Consider the following 20,349-nt stretch of genomic DNA (forward strand, 5'->3'; position numbering starts at 1 on the left):
CTATTTTGAAAAGAGGAAATTTTAGGGTGTTACAATTCTACCCCCCTTAAGATGAATCTCATCCTCGAGATTCGGACGATGGTGATCAAAGAGATATAGATTCTCCACCTTTGGATTCTTCTTTACTTCATTGAGTAGTTCCATCTTCTTGATAAGGATCCCACTTTACTTTGCATACCTATTGACCTTACTCCAAATAACTTGCCAAACTGATTCCAAAATCCTAATAGGCACCTTGAACAACTCTTAGGCAACTCGAATTACTAGGCCACATTTCCTTTTTAGTCCATACTTATTAGACCTCTTTCTTCATATGTTCACCTGCCAACGAAGCCTTTTCACTTTCTTGGTCCAAAGTAGGCTCTGTCACTAGGTTTAAAACATTAATGACTTTATATGCTCAGATCAAATTGCTCAACTCTTAAACACAATTCTAAGTCCACGGTTTAGAATCTTCTTAGCATAACTCTCTCTTGCTAAGGGCATCGGTAACGACATTCACTTCTCTAAGTGATATCACTCTTTTGAGTCCTAAAACCTTGATTGTTTCAATCCAACAATGATGTCACAAGCTCGAAACCATCTTAGTGAAAATGTCCTTTAGATTCTTATGACCCACCTAGATGTCACTTTTACGTCCAAGAAGATAGTACTTCCATGCTTTATAATGGATAACCCCACATAAAATGTTGGGTACTCTAACTCACACTTCCTTAGTTGACTTAATAAACAAGCTACTACTTTTTCTTCTTGTACAAAGACACATCCCACACCTTGACAGAGTGCATCATAGTAGATATAAAGCTCTTGTCTTGATCTGGTAAAGCTAATATATAGGTTTTACTTCAACCTCTCTTTTTTTACTCCTTCAAATACTTACCTGAGATTTCTTGACCCAAACTAACTTAAAAGCTTCTTCGGTAGCTCTACCAATATCTTGATGATCTTGGATAAACCACCCTTGAACCTGTAACCAAACCTCATTATTAAAAAGTCTGAGTTTCTCTCACATCTTTGAGTGGGTTCCTATCACATCATTAACTTTCTTCAATCCAAACCTTCTTGTCATGCTTAGTATATCAGTGGGATTTCCTAAGACTCCATAGAACCATCTATAGTTATCAAATATCTCATTCCTATGTCATCAATGCCTACTTGTCCTAGGTATGTTGAAGATTGGACTCCTAGCTAGGGATAGCTCAAATTGCAGACCCATATTGACGAATGCATCCATTCCTCGTAGATAATCCAATAACTTATCAACCGAGCAAAGGATACTTACTCTGGATGATGAAGCTCTTAAGTGGTATACATCCTCTGAGTATACACCTTCTAATAGGTCATTCTCATATTCCTCAGGTGTAGGTTGAATACCCTCATACTCAATTCTTTCTCCTGACGGCGTTATTAGTAGCACCGAACGTTGGGTATACTTAATCACTCCTTTACCAGTAGATAACCATCCCTTTCCAAGGATAACATCAATGTCCATTAACTCCAAAATAATAAGGTTTGCCATGAAGTTCTCCCCTTTTATGTTAAGACTAACTTTTGGGCATATGTGGTCTGCCTTCATTTCTCTTCCTGGAGTCTTAACTATCATTGGTTTCCTCATCGGAAGCATAGTTATCTTAGGATCTTCCACATATTCCCTAGAGATGAATGAATGTGAAGCACTAGGGTCAAACAACACCATAGTAGTGGCTGAGCTTACTTCAATCAAACCGCAAACAACGTCTTGAGTGGTAATCATATCCACATTGTTCAGACTTTCTTGAATGTAGTTTCGCTTTAACTTATTTCCTTGCACTTGCTTCTTATGAACATTATATTCTGGTTCTACTGCTGTGATTACGGCTTTGATTACTCTCAGCAAGCTTCTCAAGACAATCGTTCTTATAGTGTTCAATTTCACCACAATCATAATCTTCCTCACCAGTAGAAGTATTTGTCTTCATCAAGGTGATAGTAGGAGGTGACAGACATGGCTCTTGAGAACTAAAATGCTGCACTTCACCATTGGGTTGCTGATCCTAATCCTGATCTATACTCCCAAGCAGATTCATATGGTGTGACTGACATTCTAGTTGTGTAGCAAAATGGAGACAAGTGTTTCTTAACTAGCGTTGAAGATCACGCTTTCTCTTCTTCTCTTCCATCTCTCGACGCTTGTTCTCAATTAGAATTACTCTGTCCACCAATGTTTTGAAATCAGGATACACAACAGTCATCAACTACAATTGAACTCCATCATTCAGTCCTTTTAAAAAGCATTTCTATATCTTAGCATCATTATCCACTTCTTCTAGAGCATAGCGCGATAACTGAGTGAACATGTCACAATACTCACACATAGTCATAGATCCTTGCTTGAGATCCCGGAACTCATCTGGCTTGAGTTCTACCACACCTATGGGAATGTGGTATGACCTAAAGCTCTCGCTAAACTCCTTCCAGGTGATCTATCCAACATTGTTGGGACATCCATACTGGTAAGACTCCGACCAGTCTTGTGCTATGCCCTAGAGTTGGCCGAACGCAAAAAGCACCTTTTCAAGGTCATCACATTGATCTATGTCCAATTGTCACTCCATAGCTCTAAGCCAGTCATCAGCTTCTAGTGGTTCGCTTGTATGAGAGAATATCGATGGGTATCCCTTCATAAATTCATCATGCTTGTCAATAGGTGGTGCTTGATGCGGGTGGTTCAACACACTTTGAGCAATAGTTTGCAATAACTGAGTCTGCGTCATCAAATCTTGCTCTATAGATGGAGGATTAGGTGACGGTGGATTAGAATTGGCAGGATACCTTCCTAGTGAGAGCTAGAATCTATAAAACCACCTTCACTTTGACTACCCCCTTAAGAAAATATCAACTAAGGGACACAAAAATGGTAGCTTGCACCTTCTTCTAGATGAGCTAATTAGTAGCAAGACGTTCTGATATCCCAGTGATACTCTTGTGTATGGACAAGAATAAGAAATCTAAAATTCCTTGCGAGCAGAAAAACAATAGTGCAGTAAATAGATGTAACTCTCATTCTATTAATCTAATGAAGTTGTAGCTTATACTGTTGGAAAGCTTATAAAATTCTCCACAACTTCCATATAGAACACTTTTCCAAATTCTGCAGTTCAGGTAGTCGAAAATAGTGCACAACAGAAAATGTTCTAGGCTTCAGACAACATAGGTGCATCGTCTTGTGATTTTCATACTCCATAACCAAAATAGCTATCAGGGTGATTCTTATGGTCAGAGGAAGATGTTGAAGTCTACTATTGTCCAGAATTTTCTCATGATTTCTGATCATCCAAAATCAGAGATATAAGCCAAAGAGTGCAGGCTGCTCCAAAAGGCAGGATAGAGAAAACAGGAGATAACGAAAACCTGACTATTTATTTCATTAATCCTCATACCTTAGGCCTATGAACTAAATGAAATTGTGGGAACACCCACAAGATCATTGCAATCATTATAAAGATTCAAAACAAGCATAAGCATAATGACAATTCAACAAAGCACTAAAGGTGCACAACTCAATCATTGATTCAACCTGCAATACTATCGTCCTCATTGTACTAGGGGTAACAATCCTAAGACTCATCTTCAGATTATGCAAGAAGGTGGTGAGGAACAGTTCTAAAAGCATATCAAATCAAGGAGTGAAGATGAGAACACCGACTTTAAAATAAGCACCAAAGTAGAGATGAATAGCAAGGGTAGAGATATAGTAGAGAAGAAAATGTCAAGGTTCATAGAGCAAGGGTTTTTGTAGTAACTTCTAAACCTTAGAATGACTAGTTTCTACTAGGCTTGCGTCCTACAGTCAGCATTGCTCTAATACAACTTTGTAGCACCCGGTTTTAAGAACAAAACTAGATACACACCATATGTGAGCCTATGAAGTCAAATCTCACATATAGCTACAAATAAGGGTAATATCAATAGACAATGCTCAATATATAACGTACTTAGTATAAAGAATATAACCTTAGATAGCAAACAGCGGAAAGACAACTCTGATCTTTGGGTGAAGACTCCAATTTCACAGAGACAACTGACTAGTTGATTACAAGCCCAATTTCTCCAAACTCTAGCAATCTGATACCCATCCGGGATTTTATCCAAATATTTGAAAAATAAAGCAAGCGTAAGTACATGTCGTACTCAACAAATGTAATATGGGGTTCATGAGGCTCAAAAGGCTGATACTGGTTTAACTGCGATTAGCTTTTAATGAGTCATCTTTTAGCTATTGGGTGGCAACAAGTTTATTCACAAGCCCACATAAACACATGATCAGGTAAACATAAATAGTGAATAGCATAAATAGTAATTATTAGTGAGCATCTTTATCATCAGTATCATCAGTGTTCATCATCATTAACCATTAATGATCATCTATTCTGTAAGGGTCCAAGGCCGCTCGTGACCATGAGCACGGCTGATATACCAGTTTTACACTCTACAGAGGTTATACACTTTCACTATGAGTCATGATTTACCCTTTTGCCCGAGGTGGCCAACCTCTTGACCCACTGCCAAGGAAGGTCGGCAGGGTTCACTATGAAGCCTTTCAAAGGTTCGTCTAACAAGTTAGGGCTATTAGATTCACTCGGCAAACACTTATAGGAACCCTCCTGTCGAATGGCACAATGACACGCAGCCTATACACATAAGAGTAGAGGTTGCCCTATACCCAATTTGGCAAGCCATTCTTATGCCATAAAGGTAACCTCTAACAAGCTAGAAAAGGTCATCATACTAAGCTAAAGCCAGAGCCATGTAGCCCTCACAGTTGTACTGTAAGTTCTGGATGTTCACTTATAGATAAGTCCTTAGGGAGAGGAATCTAGACCACCATAAAAACAGTCCAATGCTCTTGCCCCCTTGTTCCATGTTGCTAAAAAGCATCTTTTAGTGTTTATTGCATATACCATTAGTCAAGTTACAAGATCATGGTCTTTCATTGAGCACTAGCATCATACTACCCAATGCATAAACCCATAGCTATCAAGGAATCCAAGATATCAAATAGCTAGGAAAGTTACTATGGTTGCCAAGGTAGACACATGCATATGATTAAAATGATATTAAGGTGAATAGGACAATAAGGAAGATCCCATGTTATACTTTCCTTAAATTCAGATCCTTCTTCAAATCAAAACCTTCAATGAATTGCTTCTGGATTCACCACATATAGCTCACCGACTAGACATGATCATAGAACACCACACAAGCATCCATGCAATCATACATGAAGCAAACAATAGAACTAAATTAGAACAGTATACCAACATAATAAAAATCAAGTAAACAAGTTTTAAAGATGTTCTACATGTTACTATGAACACACAGACGCAAAAATCACTCTAATCAGAGCTATAATGAAAAAGTTATGAATTAAATAAGATTTCCTTTAAAATAATAGATTAAATCTAACCTTGAATTTCAAAAGTTGAAAATATATTTAACAATGGTATAAACATGTAGATTATGCAATTACAAATCTAACACAACTTGAACGGATCAAATCGGAGTTAAAACAAAGAAGTTATGGCCTAAACAAGGCTAGTGGCAAAACTGTAAATAGATGAAAATATATTTTAGATCTAATAGAGGAATTTTATGCTTTCTAAAAGAGAAAATGTATTCTGGAAGTGCGCCATGGACTGTGGGTTAGAACTTAAAAACTTGCGGGGCTCTTTTGAAAGATTGCCGGTCGAATCGTTACGGCGAGATCTGAGTCGTTGGATCGGTGATGGACGGTTCAGAACAGATCGAGAGGGGGATGAGGCTGCCGGCATCGCTGTGCGCGGCAGTGGCGCCATGGATAATGGTGAGACCTCGCCGGTGTAGTTGGAACATGGCGTACGACCTACAATGGAACAAACCGAAGAAACTTGGAGATAGAGGAAAACAAGGCGAATCCAACCAAGCATCTTACCGAGGCGCGGAGCGAACAGGAGCAGTGTGGTGCTCGAAGTGGCGGGCGGTGATGGTGGCGGTGCTAGGGTTTGACGATGCTCCGTCTCGGTGATTCGACGTGGAGGCTGCTGCTTAGAACGGGATAGGGAGAGGCGACGCAGTGCGGCTCGGTATTTATGGTCAAGAGACTTGGGAGGCATGGCAAGGGAGTCCAGGTGAAAGACATGCGGGAGGTTGAAGACCTCGCTGATAGATGGGGCCAGGGTGGCAGCGAGACAAGGCGGGAGGAGCGGAGAACGGCGCGGCAACGCTGGGCCGACCGGCTGGGCTGCTACGGCGGGAGCGACCTGCGGCGGAGGGAAAAGGCCGAGCGGGGGAGCAGGCCGCACGCTAGGCCAGTGAGGGGAGAGAGCAGGTGGGCCGCGGAGAAGTGGGCTGCTCGGGCCAAAAGCCAAGAAAGGGAGAAGAAGAAAATGAAATTCTATTTTATTTTCAAATCCATTTTCAAACCATTTCAAAAGCATTTGAAATTATTTTGAATTTTGGACAAAACCACTCATCACAAAAATAAGTATGCATCAGCATGAATGCACAAAAATATTGCTAAGCCTTATGATAAATTTTAATTTAATGAAAAATTATTATTTACCTATGTTTTTATGTGCACAAAATACAAAATTAAATCAATTTATATCTATTTCGAAAAGAGAAAATTTTAGGGTGTTACACATGTCTACCTATTCGGAGTCGACATTTGACTTCCATCCTTTAAAGATGAAATCCACTTTAGTGAACCTCCTTCTTCTTACATTTATCTCCCGGACAATTGGTCCGTACATGCCGAACCCCTCTCCCAGTAAACTCCTCGCTCGCAACTCTGAAAGAGTGCAAACCAAGGTCACTGGCCAACGTGAGACCTTCATGGCATGCCACTACCTCCATCGCCTCTAGGTCCGACTGCTCGGCCACCACCAGACGCCCCCAGGTAATTGCCATCTTCATCACGGGCCACTGCTATGACTGCCGCTTGGCCTGAGTTCATAGACATCACCGTGTCAACATTGATTTTAGCCAAATCTCTCTGAGAAGCAGACGTCTGGCAGCCCAGATGCTTCCCCTGGTGGGCCCCGACATACACGAGAACGGCCCAATGTTCTCACCCAACTGCGCTGTCGTGGCTAGCTGCGGCGTGCTGCGTGACCGCGTTGCCGCACCCACACCATTCTGGCGTGCTGCAGCGCGACCGTGTCGCTACGCCAACACCGCCACAGTGTGCTCCTTCGTGCCTGCACAGCCGTTGCATGCTCCCGCACAGCCGCACAACCGCTGGCGCCTCGCCGCGCGATGCCGTACCTATCCGACCACCATTGCCGCCTCCACTATAGGTTCCGCTCGCTGGGGCAGTGCAGCCACTCACTGAGGGCCGCACAGCCTTCTACCCGTTGCCATCCTCCTCCACCGTGACCGCATAGCCGGATCCTGTTGGGCAGTGCTCCGTCCGTCCGTCGACCAGGATTTGCTGAAAGCGTATGCTGCAAGCGTATGTTTTAAGTATTTCATATGTTTCAGAGGTATGTTGTAAGTGTTTCGTATGGATGTTGCAGAAGTAGATCAAGATGTCGCATATGTTGCAATGGCTATACATATATGTTGCAAGCATCTGTTCTAAATGTTTCATCTATTTTTTCAGAAGTATGCTGCAAATGTGTTTATTTGGATGTTGCATATGTTTCACACATATGTTGCAAGTGTATTATTTGGATGTTGTATATGTTTTGCAATGGCTTTGCAAGTGTTTTTAGGGGTTTTTTTCAATTGTTTCAGACGCATGTTTAGTGTTTCATCTGTCTTCATGCGTATGTTGCCATGTTGCAAATATTTCATCTGGATGTTTCCAAAGTAGACCGGGTGTTGCACACATTACACTTGGCGTCGATGGCTGGCGGATAGCGGCCTGTCACGGGGCTTCGGCTCCTACCCCACGCCTTCCTCGGTGTGCCTCGCCCTCTCCTCTCCTCTCCTCTCCCTCCTCTCGCTTCTCGTCCCTCCATCTCATCGCAGCAGTTCGAGCTCAGCGGGTAACGGAGGGGGCGCATACGGCCCCGCGTGTGGGCGGGCAGCGTGGGCAGGACAAGTCGTCTGAGCATCGCGGAATCCAAGCGACCGGGGCGCACTGCACGGAACAAGAGCAGGAAACAGAGAGCAGCCACGGCATCCAGACGCGCGCGCCGAGCGCTAGCACTTCCCTTTTAGTTAGCACATCATACTTCGTTTAATGGGCGAAACAACTTCAATAACGGAGAGAGTATTAATCTATATCTCTTATAAAGCTAAACCACGCTACAAGTTTTATCTCAACATGTAAGACATCCACATTATTTCCCACTGCCTATCAACATCTCCTTCCACTAGCCATATCAAACCCCACTACAAGTTTTATTTCAACATACAAGACATCCACGTCATTTCCCACTACGTATCCACATCTCCTCCCACTAATAGCCATGTCATCGCACTAATTTTCAATCTCTTAATGCAAGCTATTCACACCATCTCCACTAAGCACAACTTAATTTCAACATATAAGAAATATAAAGGCATTCATATATTGTTATTTGTTTTGTCATTCCATCGTCTTATAATTCGATCTAATTCTGTTAGTTTTTTATAGGATTCTTTCCTTGCCATCTCTAATTTTGGAAAGAATGGATGAAAGAATACATAGGTTTAATTCATACACTAAGAAATTTTCACAGCAATGCGCGGGGTATCCTTCTGGTTATATAAATAGATATGCTGCAGTGCTGACGCCATTTCTCAACCGAGGGTATCGAAGGGGCAGGCCACAGTTTTTTTTTTTTTTTTTTTTTTTTTTTTTTTTTTTTTTTGACGAAACATAGTGACACAACAGACATCACACATAGCAAATTGGTAATTGTATAGATTTGATTTCATACATTGAAGCAGGTGGTGGTAAACAAAATGCCACTTGTGAACTACGGGTCTACGGCTCAAACTGGAACAACAATCCATGACTTCGGACAACAGACGAACTGGTATGACCGCTATATGCCTTAACAGCCATGCCCTTTTTATCTCTGTATTATATTTGTAAATCCGTCGTCTTGTGATATGTAAACCATATGACATCAAGCAGCGGGAACCTTCCTTCCATCTTCAATGAAGAAAATGGCCGATTCAGGAACCTGACAAAGAACAAAAGCAATGACAATTCAATAATAAAATACAACTGGCTTTGATGGAAGCAATAATATTCTTAACCATTACCAGCACATGGTGACTGCTACAATCATATTATGCACACAAACTTCTCAGAAATCAAGGATTATCATTTTCAACAGTTTTACATGGCAACTTGTCACATACTTGAGCCATAGTTCACTAGACAAGATAAAAGGAGTAAAGGACATCCAAATCTACTCCTTATTAGTCAAAGAAAAGGTACCGCAACATTATTTGCTTATACCAAAAAAGTATATTTTCACTAAAATTTCTACTGCAAGCAAGATTTATATAAGGAACACTTGTAGTGTTTGCGCGTCAACAAAGTAAACTAAGAAAAAAGAGATGTTCCTACTTCAAGCAGTGTGGTAGAGAACAAAAATTGAACAGGAAAAACCCATGGACAGCCTCATTATATCTGCCACCTCATTTAACCACAGTCCAGAAACAAGATAACATAATGGTATTTTGGTTCTCTAATTCCTATTCCAATCATAGAGCACCAAGTGATAGTTTTCCACTTTATCAGTTTAGACTAGAAGTACATTATTTAACGAAATTTGTTTCATTCCTCAATACAAATATAATTACTTCATAAAATATTTAGTTGATGTGTTCCACATACTGCCGTGTGCTGTGACACCAAATGAATTAAGTGGATATAGTATCAGAAATTATAAGGTCGACACAGTATCAGAAAACTTACATACATGGAAGCAAACAAAAAGATTTAAAACTTAATAAAATGCAGAGATGAATTACATCAGGCCATGTATCTGTAATGAACTCCACAATATCATATGATATGTCCCCTTGCACGTCAATTTGCTCCTTCTCAGTCGGGCCCTAAGGAACAGAGCAGAGAAGAATCTGATCCAGCAATGCTCAAATTCCAAAACCACTATAACATCACGAACCACGACAAGGTACCTTCACAACAGAAGCTCCGGTTGCAAACTTCTTCCCAAGCTTCTTCGAAGCATCACTCAGCTTTACACCTAAAGGTTCAGGGAAGAACATATAATCAAATTCATTGTATTCAAAACAGCTATCATCCAAAACTTCTAGGAGGGTTCAATTTATCATACATGTAGCAACTCATTCTAGTGTACTTTGACGTGACCATTTCACTTGTAAAGATTTTCTTTCAGAAAACAACTCACCAAACAATTCAAGTCCTTTCACCACAGTAACACATTTGCGCTTGTTGCGGACAATCTTCTCAATGACCACCTCTTGCTTTTCCTGCAATTGGAAAGGAACAATGTCATTAACGAAATTCATTGTACCACAAACGAAGAATGCTGTCTACAGACACCTCAACTGGCCTAAACTCAGAAAGACAGCAGCTCAATAGCAGTTCATCATAAAATAAGACATTGGCTAAACTGCTAAATCAACCGTAGATCGGGCACAGAACAAGAGGTTATCTAAAACCACTTCAATGAGGTATAATACTGTAACAAATGATCACTGAACAAGGTCACACAGGCTAGCAATCAAATGTAGATCACCATGATTCAACTGTAATGAGGTGAATTCTTCGGTCACACAGGCTAGCAATCAAATGTAAATGACCATGAATCAACTGTAATGAGGTGGATTCCAAGGAGTGAATGACAGGGGACCAACCTTTTTCTTGAGCTTACCACCAGGCAGGCGCTTCACCTCTTCGGGCTTAGACGCAGAAGCATTCCCTGAAACGACAGAGCATGAGCAGCACACAGAGATCAGAGATCAATTTCGCCCCCCTCCAAATAGCATCGCAGATCGAAGGTCGGCATCCATCATTCTCCCAAACCCCTACCCACTACGAAAACCACAGTGGGGGTTCACAGCACGAGGTAAGGCGGGCACGGACCTGCGGCGCTAGTGGAGCCGTCGGAGATCGCGACGCCCTGGAGGCGCTCCCCGACCTTGTCGACGCCGCCTGCGCGCCCGGGCAGATCAACCAAGCACATGCGTGTCAGACTAGGCGGCAGCGCGAAGAGGGGGGAAGGAAGGAAGGGCCGCGGGACGAACCGGATGAGGAGGAAGCGGCGACGAGGTCGTCCGGGTAGACGCCGGGCGCGTGCGCGCGCAGCCAGGGCTTGCAGCGCTCGAAGTCCGGGCCGAACTCGCAGTACTCGGCGGGGAGGCCGCAGACGCCGCAGTAGAGCACCCGCACCGGAGCCGGCTTCTCCGCCGCCATCGCCGCTGCTTCGATTCGGTTTTGCGGGCGTGGGGGGTGGCGATTGTTTGGGGAATGAAGTCGCTTGTGCTTTTGCTTACCCGTGTCTCTGGTGCGTGCTCGTGCTCGGCTGGTCTCTTGGGCCGTCGGAGGTAGGGAAAGCCCGGAAAGAGAATGGGGCATCGAGGGTGTGGTCTGATATTGGGCCTTACTGGGCCGACAGAGATGAATTGATGGATGGGCTGTGTTTAAAGCTCTCTTGCTGGCCTACCGAAAAAGTAATTCGTTTGTTTTTCGTTCATCTTCTTTTTGTGTCCATATAATATTATTACTGATACATTGTAGGAGTACTACGTTTTGAGGCTTAGGGAAAGCGGTGATTAGTTTGTATTTCTACACGCACCATGCTTCGAAACGAGCAGAAATGATCGATCGATCTTTTGATGCTGCCGTAGAGCCGATCGTCTCTGCAATAGTACGCGCGTGCAACAAGCTCTGTCAGTGTTACCGTGTGTGGCGCCATGGCGTGGAACAAGCAGTCCACGGTGCCATTTATGGGCAGCATGCACCAGCCACGGCACGCCATCGTAAATTCGTAACGTCGTCTTTGCAGGCACGCACGTACTGGCGGCTAGCTAGCACGGCAGGTGGACCACGGACCGGTGACTGTCCGTATGAATCCTACTACTAGCTGGTAGTAATCGTTACGGCATGCATCAGTAGATCCAAATAGCAACGACGACTTGATTCCAAAAAAAAAAAGGCAACGACGACTAATGGGGTAAAATGAAGTATCGAGTCAATAAAAAGCTTCTCCCGTTAGTTAGCTTTCCTAGAGCTAAAACATTTAAGCTTGGCGCTCTGGAAGCCGCAGCAGTGCGATCGTGCAGACACGAGAACCATGCCAGGTGTGTGCGTGTGAACAGTTAATGTTCCCCGGCTCCAATCCGGCATTTGACCGTTCGTCTCGTCTCAATCGTGTTGGCATGTTTTTGGTAACTACTACTAGCTCCCGCGCTCCCGGTGCACACACGTGCACACACGTACGACTGGACTAGTGCGCGGATAGATGCGAATAGTAAGTACCTCGGAATCCGGCCGGAAACTATAGCTAGGAACGAGAAAAAAAGGGTCGTCGTCGCGCTCGCGTTTCATCGTCCGATCCGCCGGCGCCCGCCCCGGTACCGGTCCGCTTTGGAATTCGATCGTCATCATCATTGCGCGCGCGCTCATATGCACGCAGCACCACCAACAGTCCACGTCCACCACCAGGTAGGCAGCAGCCAAAGAACACCGAGGCTCCGATCCCGACGGTGCCGTCCCCGTCGAACTGAACTAGCTCGGAACTTTCTCCGCGTGCGCAGGGGACAGAGACTTCACACAAACACACACAATCGAGATCCGTAGTGCTTGACGGACGACCAAGCTACGCTCTGTTTCTCGCGCATGCATGCACTCCACGTCCGTGCTCGCGCCAGCACGCCTCCGCCCGCGCCAACGCGGCCCCTCCCTGCCCGCGCGCCCCCTTCGCTTCTCACGCACGTTACAACATGTGCAACATCCGATTTACTTTTAAAACATCTGGATACAATACTTGCAACATGCGTCTAAAGACAGATGAAACACTTGAAACATATGTATGAAACACTTGCAAAAACACTTGAAACCATTACAAATATACGTAACATCTAGATAAAACACTTGCAACATATATGTGAAACATATGCAACATCCACATAAATACATTCAACATGTGTCTGAAAAAACAAATGAAACATTAAGAACAGAAGCTTGCAACATATGTGTACAACCATTGAAACATATGCAACATCCCGATCTACTTTTGCAATATACATATGAAAACACTTGCAACATACCTATGAAACAACTGAAACACCATAAAGCATATACTTGTAACATGTGTTTTTCACTCCTCTTCTTCCGGACGACACTGAGCAGAGCGGGAAATGGCCGGTTCCGGCCAGCCGGTGGCTAAGGATGGTGGCATGGCCTAGCAGCGGCCAGTTGCGCCTACGCCTGGCTTGGGCCCAGCCAGCGACAACCCCCTCTTCTGGCCGCCTAGACACACACATGGCGCCCGGAAGGAGCCGCCAACCACGGCAAGGTTAGAGAGGATGTACGCGAGGAGCGACGGCACAGCGGCACGACAACGGGGTGTGGGGACGGGGAGTGGTGCACGCGGCGGCGGTCGTCCGGGTTAAGGAGCAGGTGTAGGAAGCAGCACGCGTGCTCTCGTACGAGCAAGCAACGACTGTGTTTCCTATCTAGAGGAAGGAGAAGAGGAGCTGACGTCGGGCTCACATGTAAGAGAGAGGGAGGGAATAAGTGGTGTGGCTGGTTGGGATGCTGGCCATTTGGCCCAGGCAGAGGGAGCGAGCGCGGAGCGGTTCATTCGGACGGACGGAGAGACGCTCGCTTCATAGCATTACCAAATCGATCGGCCTTCTCCACTGGAACAGAGTAGTAGTAATACCTACCTCATCTGTCCTAAATAAGTGTGTTCTTATTTTTCGAGAAGGTAAACTCTTTTAACTTAGACTAATTACATGTAAGAAATTTTTAATATTTATAGTACATATTTAGTATCGTTAGACGTTGAATTCATTTTCATAATAAACTTATTTGGAGATACAAATATTGTTAATATTTTTTATAAATTTAGTTAAACTTAGAAAAAGTTTGATTTGATCGGCACGAATATAACGACACTTATTTAGAGACGGAGGGAATATAGCTTAGCTTGTGTAAACCGTGAAACGTGTACTTAATATTGAGCTGCCGTCATGCTCCGTCGACCCTCTCACCGTTTTTTTTTCTTGGTTGACCGATGATCATCATCGATACGATGTCGCTACGTATCCACGTTTCACATCCACCGTCACAGCTGGCTGATCCTTGAAAGGAAGCCAGAGTTGATTTCGACAAAATTTTCTAGAACGTCCAGCTAGCAGATCCATTACATTACTTATCTGAGAGTCATAACTGTATTAGTTGCGAGATAGAATACGCCAGTCAATTGGGATGAAGCGCTAGACGTACGTGACATAGCTCGTATTTTCCTGAATCTTTAATTTAATCTAATACCATCGTCAGTGTATACTCTTGCTGATTAAGAACTCCTTTTGGAGTCGCTACCAGAAAACGGAATACGGAGTATGCAGTTAATAATTTTCTTGAGGGCAAAAATCTTCCGTTCATTTTTTATTTAAAACCGTTTAGAGTCTTAAATATTCATTACAAGATTCACTAAATGAAAAGAAAATAATTATTCACTTAGTCACAAGTTACTTCAGGGCGCAGTGGTAGATGTGCTTCAGTGAAGCCTTAGAAAAACTCCAAGAGACCTTTTATATCTTTCCTAATTGAAAGTACCCCTCAAAATTCATCCAAATTGTTCACCTCCACCATTTTTCTTCAAAATAATCTAAAGTACATTTTTGTATTTTTATCTAGAATGCCTACATTTATCATTATAAATGAGTAGTTTAAAGAACTTCTACGTACGCTTTCAAATTGTCTACTTCTATCCATGGGAGGATATGGGCCGAATTTTTTACTTTTTAGCTTTTTTTTAAAAAAAGTTTTTTTTTCATAAATATGTCCCTGGAGAAAAGATTTTAGAATCTGGACCCTTAGCTCGGCGCCATCGATGCTGGCGCTGAGCTAACACGTCTCGGCGCCAGCGTCCCTAGCGCCGAGCTCTTGGGCTCGAGACCAATGTGGAGGTGACATGGTAGGTAGCTCGACGCCGACTGGCGTCGAGCTCGGCGCCAGGGTGACTGGCGCCGAGCTCCCTGCCATAACCCTGGCCCCAACCTTCTTGCCCGAGCCTTCTTTCTCTTCTTTCTCCTTCCTCTCGGGTTTTTTTCTCTCCCCACTTCGCCCTACCTCACTAATCGGCATACTGGACTTTGAAAACCTTGATTTGATCCGTAGATCTTCGAGAGCAAGGTATCCTCGCTCCCCTCCTAGTTTTTTTCGCATCGATTCGGTATATATTAGTCGGATTTCTCAACCTAAGAATCGTCATTACTTAGGGTTTCATTCTATCCCTCAATATTTGTATTATACAACCGTAGGATGATGGCAATGCGTGAAAAAACTAGCAAACCTTGGTGCATGTAGTTATGTTATGGGCTCATTGTTGTGCATCAAATGGGAAACCCTAGGTTTAGGGTTTAATGTTAATAGCTTTTGGTTCTTAGAATGAAATTGATTGTATTGTAGTTATGTTTCTTATTGGCATTTGTTTGTGATGTTTTGATTTATGTTTGTTAAATTACATCTGTTTTGTTAGATGCAAGAAATGTTTTGGGAGGAGTTTTGGCGAAAATAGGGTCGTCCTCGAGAATTATACCCCGACGTGTCTAGCAAAGATGCCCCCGTCCCTCCTCTGTGCGATTGCGGAGATTGAGCTATGATAAACCCTGAAAATACATTGGAGTTTGTGTGTCCAAACAAGCATGAAGTAAGTGCAAAGTGTATATGTTGAAATATTGAGCTATATGTGTTCATGTACTAATGTCACCGTATTTAGGTGTTTTCAATGGTGAAGTGTTGTTTCAAGGAGTGGTTGTATTGTCCTAAGAACCAATGGCCGGAAGAACCGCGAAAGGTTAAGGAAAAGAAGAAAGAAAGGGTAATTTACAAAGCACCTCCTGTCATGTGCGAATGTGATGTTAAATCCAACTATGGCATAATCTCTTCGGAGCTTGGAATATGCCATTATTGCGGCCATATGGTTGAGTATGATAAGGTTGGTTATTTTTGTGGTAAACATGAAATCATATTTTGTTTCTTTTGCTAAGACATATATGATATAATATTTCTTTTGAACAGAGCACTAGGAAATGCAGGTGGGAATGTTATGATGGTCAAGCTAAGTTCTTGGATGAACTGAAGGGGAGGCAAGTAATTGCACGGAAGAGAGGATATGGACCTGACTACGTCAACCTATTCGTTAAACATCACAAAGAAAAGATGCGTGAAGTTTGCTAGACAGCGCGGTATTTATAACCCGATCGATGTTGGGCTTAACAAATGGGGATTGGAGAGGACGGATGACGTTAGTGGAGGAGAGGGCAAGGAAGGAGGCAAGGGAGGTGATAAGAGTACAGATGCAGGTCTTGAACGAGCATGTTGTTGCATTATGTGCTAGTGAGTGCTTGAAAGCCATTTTTCATTGCCTGATTTTAAATGTAATATAATCAGCATTGCTAACTGATTGCATTTTATACATGAAGGGATTGGTTGCAGTGAGGAACATGCCACAGAGGTGGCTCGTGCAAGGTATGAGGAGGAGAAAGTTAGATGAGCATAGATCACGAGCTGGTCGCACCGTTCAATCACCGATTAGTGTTGTCGGATGAGGGGCACGAGGATGAGGACGACACTGACAAACGGAGTGAGCTCATTGCTCTAGCAGAAGCGGGCTTGGAGGCATAGGAGGCTAAGGATGATACTGACAGACTAAGTGAGCTCATCGCTCTAGCAGAGGTGGGCTTGTAGGTGGAGGAGGCTAAGAACGACACTGGCAGACTGAGCGAGCTCATCGCTCTAGAAGAGGCGGGCTTGCAGACGGAGGAGAATGACGACGCGTTCTTCACTTAGGCCGCAGCGACCGCAGATGAAGCAGAGGTCGCTTACTATAGGCAACAAGCAGGTCAGAGCAACGTAGGTGAGCCTAGCCACATCAACAGAGTTGTGGTAGAGGACTGGTACTTGGATGATGAGTTGCTTACTCAGTATGTTTTAGACTGAGGATTTGAAGGTGCATTTGCCCCCTATGTGGGTTTTGGTGTATTGATAACATCCAAATTAGGGACTAATATGATCTTAATGAGATATGTCGCAGCTATTACTCATTATGCGCTCTCCAATGGTTTTATTTTTGTTTTTGAATTTAGGATCCACCGCACTATAAAGAGGGATGCAAACTTAGTTGGTGTGAGGAAGATATAGTGCTCAAGCATAAAAATAAAATCAAAAGAAAGACACTCTAGCACTCCATGAGCACGTAAAATATTTTTCAGTGACTGTTGGTGTCGGAAGTCACGACTCATGCTGGAAGTCCTAACGCCCAGTCACTTAGCCTGCGCAGTGATTGTGGTCATCAGAAGTCCCGACCCAAGTCTATATGATACGATTAGACTATACACGTTCTAATAAATTTACATTTAATCTGTGTACTAGATTTGAGCCTTTTCAACACACAAAACACATGAAATTGCATGTGAGATCATGTACCGAACTAGGGTACAGAATTCCTTCGACTAAACCTAACATACCTTAGGTAATTAAACCAAACAACAAACACATAGATGTGCCATGTGAATAAGATAAAGTCGTCTTAGTAGTGTGGCCACATAGCAAATTGTGTTGCACCTTCTCCAAAGTAGCCTCCCATTGTTGGTGGTGGCGGCGACAGGGGGTGGCGGCGGAGGACCCTTGTTCCTGTGATTAGGGCAGGTGCAATATGAATCATTGCAGAGTGCCTCCTGTGAATTGGCACTGTTGTTGTCGTCCTGTCCGCCGTCCTTGTAACCACTGCTAACTTCTCTTTCTAGATCGAAGATACAGTCCTGCAGGTAGTAGATGTACTCCGCATGCGGATAAATAGGTCGAGGATCGACCCACCTAGTGAACCCATAGTTTTCTTCGGCCAAGAAAGACTGCAATAAGTATGTCATGTAAGTTGTATAGACGAGGAACATATTGAAGAAACAAATACTAATAGCAAGTGCCCATGCTTGTGGGCATTTGAAGAAACGACGACATCTATCTATTCCCTCGGTGAACATCTACACTAGGCAGTCCTCACCATGCATGCATTTTGGCCACTCTTCTTTTCATTCATCGTATCCTCTCAGTGATGCCTCTTTGGTGAAATCGCTTTTGCTCTCAATTGGGAACGTCTCATAAAGAGCTCCCTCAAAGAAATCGGGACCAAGAGGCCCTCTCACCTAATGGTTGTTCCCTTTCCCTTTGCTCTCCCTCTAGATGACCCTCCAGACATTGGTACTGCAACAAAAGAAAATACTGAGGAGTGCTCTTCTTCTTTGTTTTGTGTGTGAATAAGAGGGAGTGAGGGGTTATTTATAGGTTGAGAGGAGGAATGGAGGCCTCTCAATGTGCCATGTCAGTGATCCGTGTGCCTCTTCACCTCAGCCCTTGGATCAAATAGTCGTAAGATGGATGGTGGAGATGGAGTGGAGTTGTGCTTCCTTGCATGCCAGTACTATGTCAGTGAAGTGATAAATCGATGTTGTCCTTGTATCTAAAAAGTCTATTTTTATTGTCTGAAAAGCCTAGGTTCGTTCACTGTTACTTGGTAACCCTAGATTCATTTGCAAAGCGTGTGTACGGGCCTCGGGGCGGCTGCGGTGGCGTGGGGTGGCCTGCCATGTCACCTCCACGTTGGTCTCATCGGCCTGACCCATGCTCAGCATCCGCTACGACTCCGTCGATGTCCGCGGATCAGTCATTGGAAATGTAAAAATTGTGAATATGCAATGTACCTACTTAGTTGGCATTTGTTATTTACTAGTTAATGTGATGACTCAGGTAGTTGATTTAGTTAGTGATCTAGTGAGATATATATGTAGATAGATAGAAACATAGATACATAGGTACATAGATATAGTTAGATAGCTACTTAGATAGGTAGTTACATATTTAGTTAACTAAATAGAATATAGCTATTTAGTTAGTACACTGTATCTATGTATGTAGTTGTTATCTTATTTACTTAGTTTGTAGTTAGAAAGTACTTGTTAGGTACTATGTATCGTCAAATTTGGACTAAAGGACATGTGTTTCATTATGTATTTGAACTAGATGGACAACCTAGTGACCATATATCATGGAGGCACCATTGAATACGATCGCTATGGATATGTTGAGTTTGTTGACATGCAAAGCATGCCTATGCTATTCAATGATAGGCCTTCATTTAGTGAGATGGTTGTAAGGGCTCGGGAGGAGCTGCATTGCCTTGGAGATGATGGTATTGCAGTTGATGGTGTAGTGCACCTAGGTTCTCCTCCCAACATCCTCAGGCGAATGATCCCAATTGGTTGTGCGGATCAGTAGGAGAACTATGTGAGATCGGCTATGAAGAGCCAGCTGCAATATTTGGACGTGGTTGTGCATCGGGTGTTAGTTGATCCCATCCCTCATGGGTTTTCGCCACCAATGGGTCAACAGGCATACATCAACCCTCCCGTCCTGAAACCTGATATGGATGTGGAGGTTGCACCTATGGTCCCCGATGCTCAATATGCCCCTAATGCGGTAGTTGGAGATGCTTGTCAGACTCATGTTGTTGTGGTAAATCCTCCTCATGAGATCCCTTTGACATAGAATCACTAGAGTATCTGTCTCAACCACATGGTTTTTTGGATCTTACCCCCTTCCTTACATCCATTTCTTTCATTCTTTCCTCATTTCTCTACCTATGTTGCAGGAGACATTCCTAAGAATGTGGATGTGCCCCCTGTTGCTACGCAAGTGCACTTTGGAGATGGATTCTGTGGCTCCAATAGTGTTAAAATTATGCATGATTTGGAGCCATATGAGATGGCAAGGGCTCTTGATTCTGATGATGATCGCCCTATTGGAGAGCTGACAGAGAGTGATGTTGAGATGCTGAGGCGTATCTTTCTTGGCCACCGTGATCCAAGAGTTCACGAGTTCAGCGATCATGCTCATTCGGATCAGGCGTGTGCAGAAGGATGTGATGATGAGCTCCTAGAAGCTCCTGAGGCTGGCCCTAACATGGTAATTGAGAATGAGAGGGTGTTCAATGACCTCCCTATATTAAAGAGGTGGTTGCAGGAGTTTGCAGTGATACAAAAGAGACCTTATAAGGTCTTGCATTCATATGCGGAGCGCCGTTATATAGTTGTGTGTGACAAGGAATGCTGCCCATGGATTGTTTATGCAAGGAAGCAAACGGTCACCGGAAAGTGGAAGATCATAAAAGT

General features: G+C 43.5%; 1 protein-coding gene across 1 annotated transcript; it reads right to left on the reverse strand.

The window, feature by feature from the left end:
- Positions 1 to 8,852: 8,852 nt before the first annotated feature.
- Positions 8,853 to 11,429, reverse strand: LOC136451437 (translation machinery-associated protein 22-like). Its single transcript, XM_066452141.1, has 7 exons — positions 11,197 to 11,429; positions 11,036 to 11,104; positions 10,807 to 10,871; positions 10,338 to 10,419; positions 10,105 to 10,172; positions 9,937 to 10,020; positions 8,853 to 9,137 (listed from the first exon to the last, which is right to left on the reverse strand). Exons 1-7 carry the CDS (start codon positions 11,363 to 11,365, stop codon positions 9,081 to 9,083), a joined length of 594 nt encoding a protein of 197 aa, XP_066308238.1. The 5' UTR covers positions 11,366 to 11,429; the 3' UTR covers positions 8,853 to 9,080.
- Positions 11,430 to 20,349: the final 8,920 nt, after the last annotated feature.

Source organism: Miscanthus floridulus, chromosome 5 (assembly GCF_019320115.1).
Source record: "Miscanthus floridulus cultivar M001 chromosome 5, ASM1932011v1, whole genome shotgun sequence".
Taxonomy (NCBI): domain Eukaryota; kingdom Viridiplantae; phylum Streptophyta; class Magnoliopsida; order Poales; family Poaceae; genus Miscanthus; species Miscanthus floridulus.

Excerpts from the sequence above, each read along its gene's own strand:
- LOC136451437 (XM_066452141.1), bottom strand. The coding sequence starts at position 11,365 with ATGGCGGCGGAGAAGCCGGCTCCGGTGCGGGTGCTCTACTGCGGCGTC. Across the intron at positions 11,105-11,196 it reads CGCCGCTTCCTCCTCATCCG|GCGGCGTCGACAAGGTCGGG; the intron begins GTTCGTCCCGCG and ends CCGGGCGCGCAG. Across the intron at positions 10,021-10,104 it reads CCGGAGCTTCTGTTGTGAAG|GGCCCGACTGAGAAGGAGCA; the intron begins GTACCTTGTCGT and ends TCTGTTCCTTAG.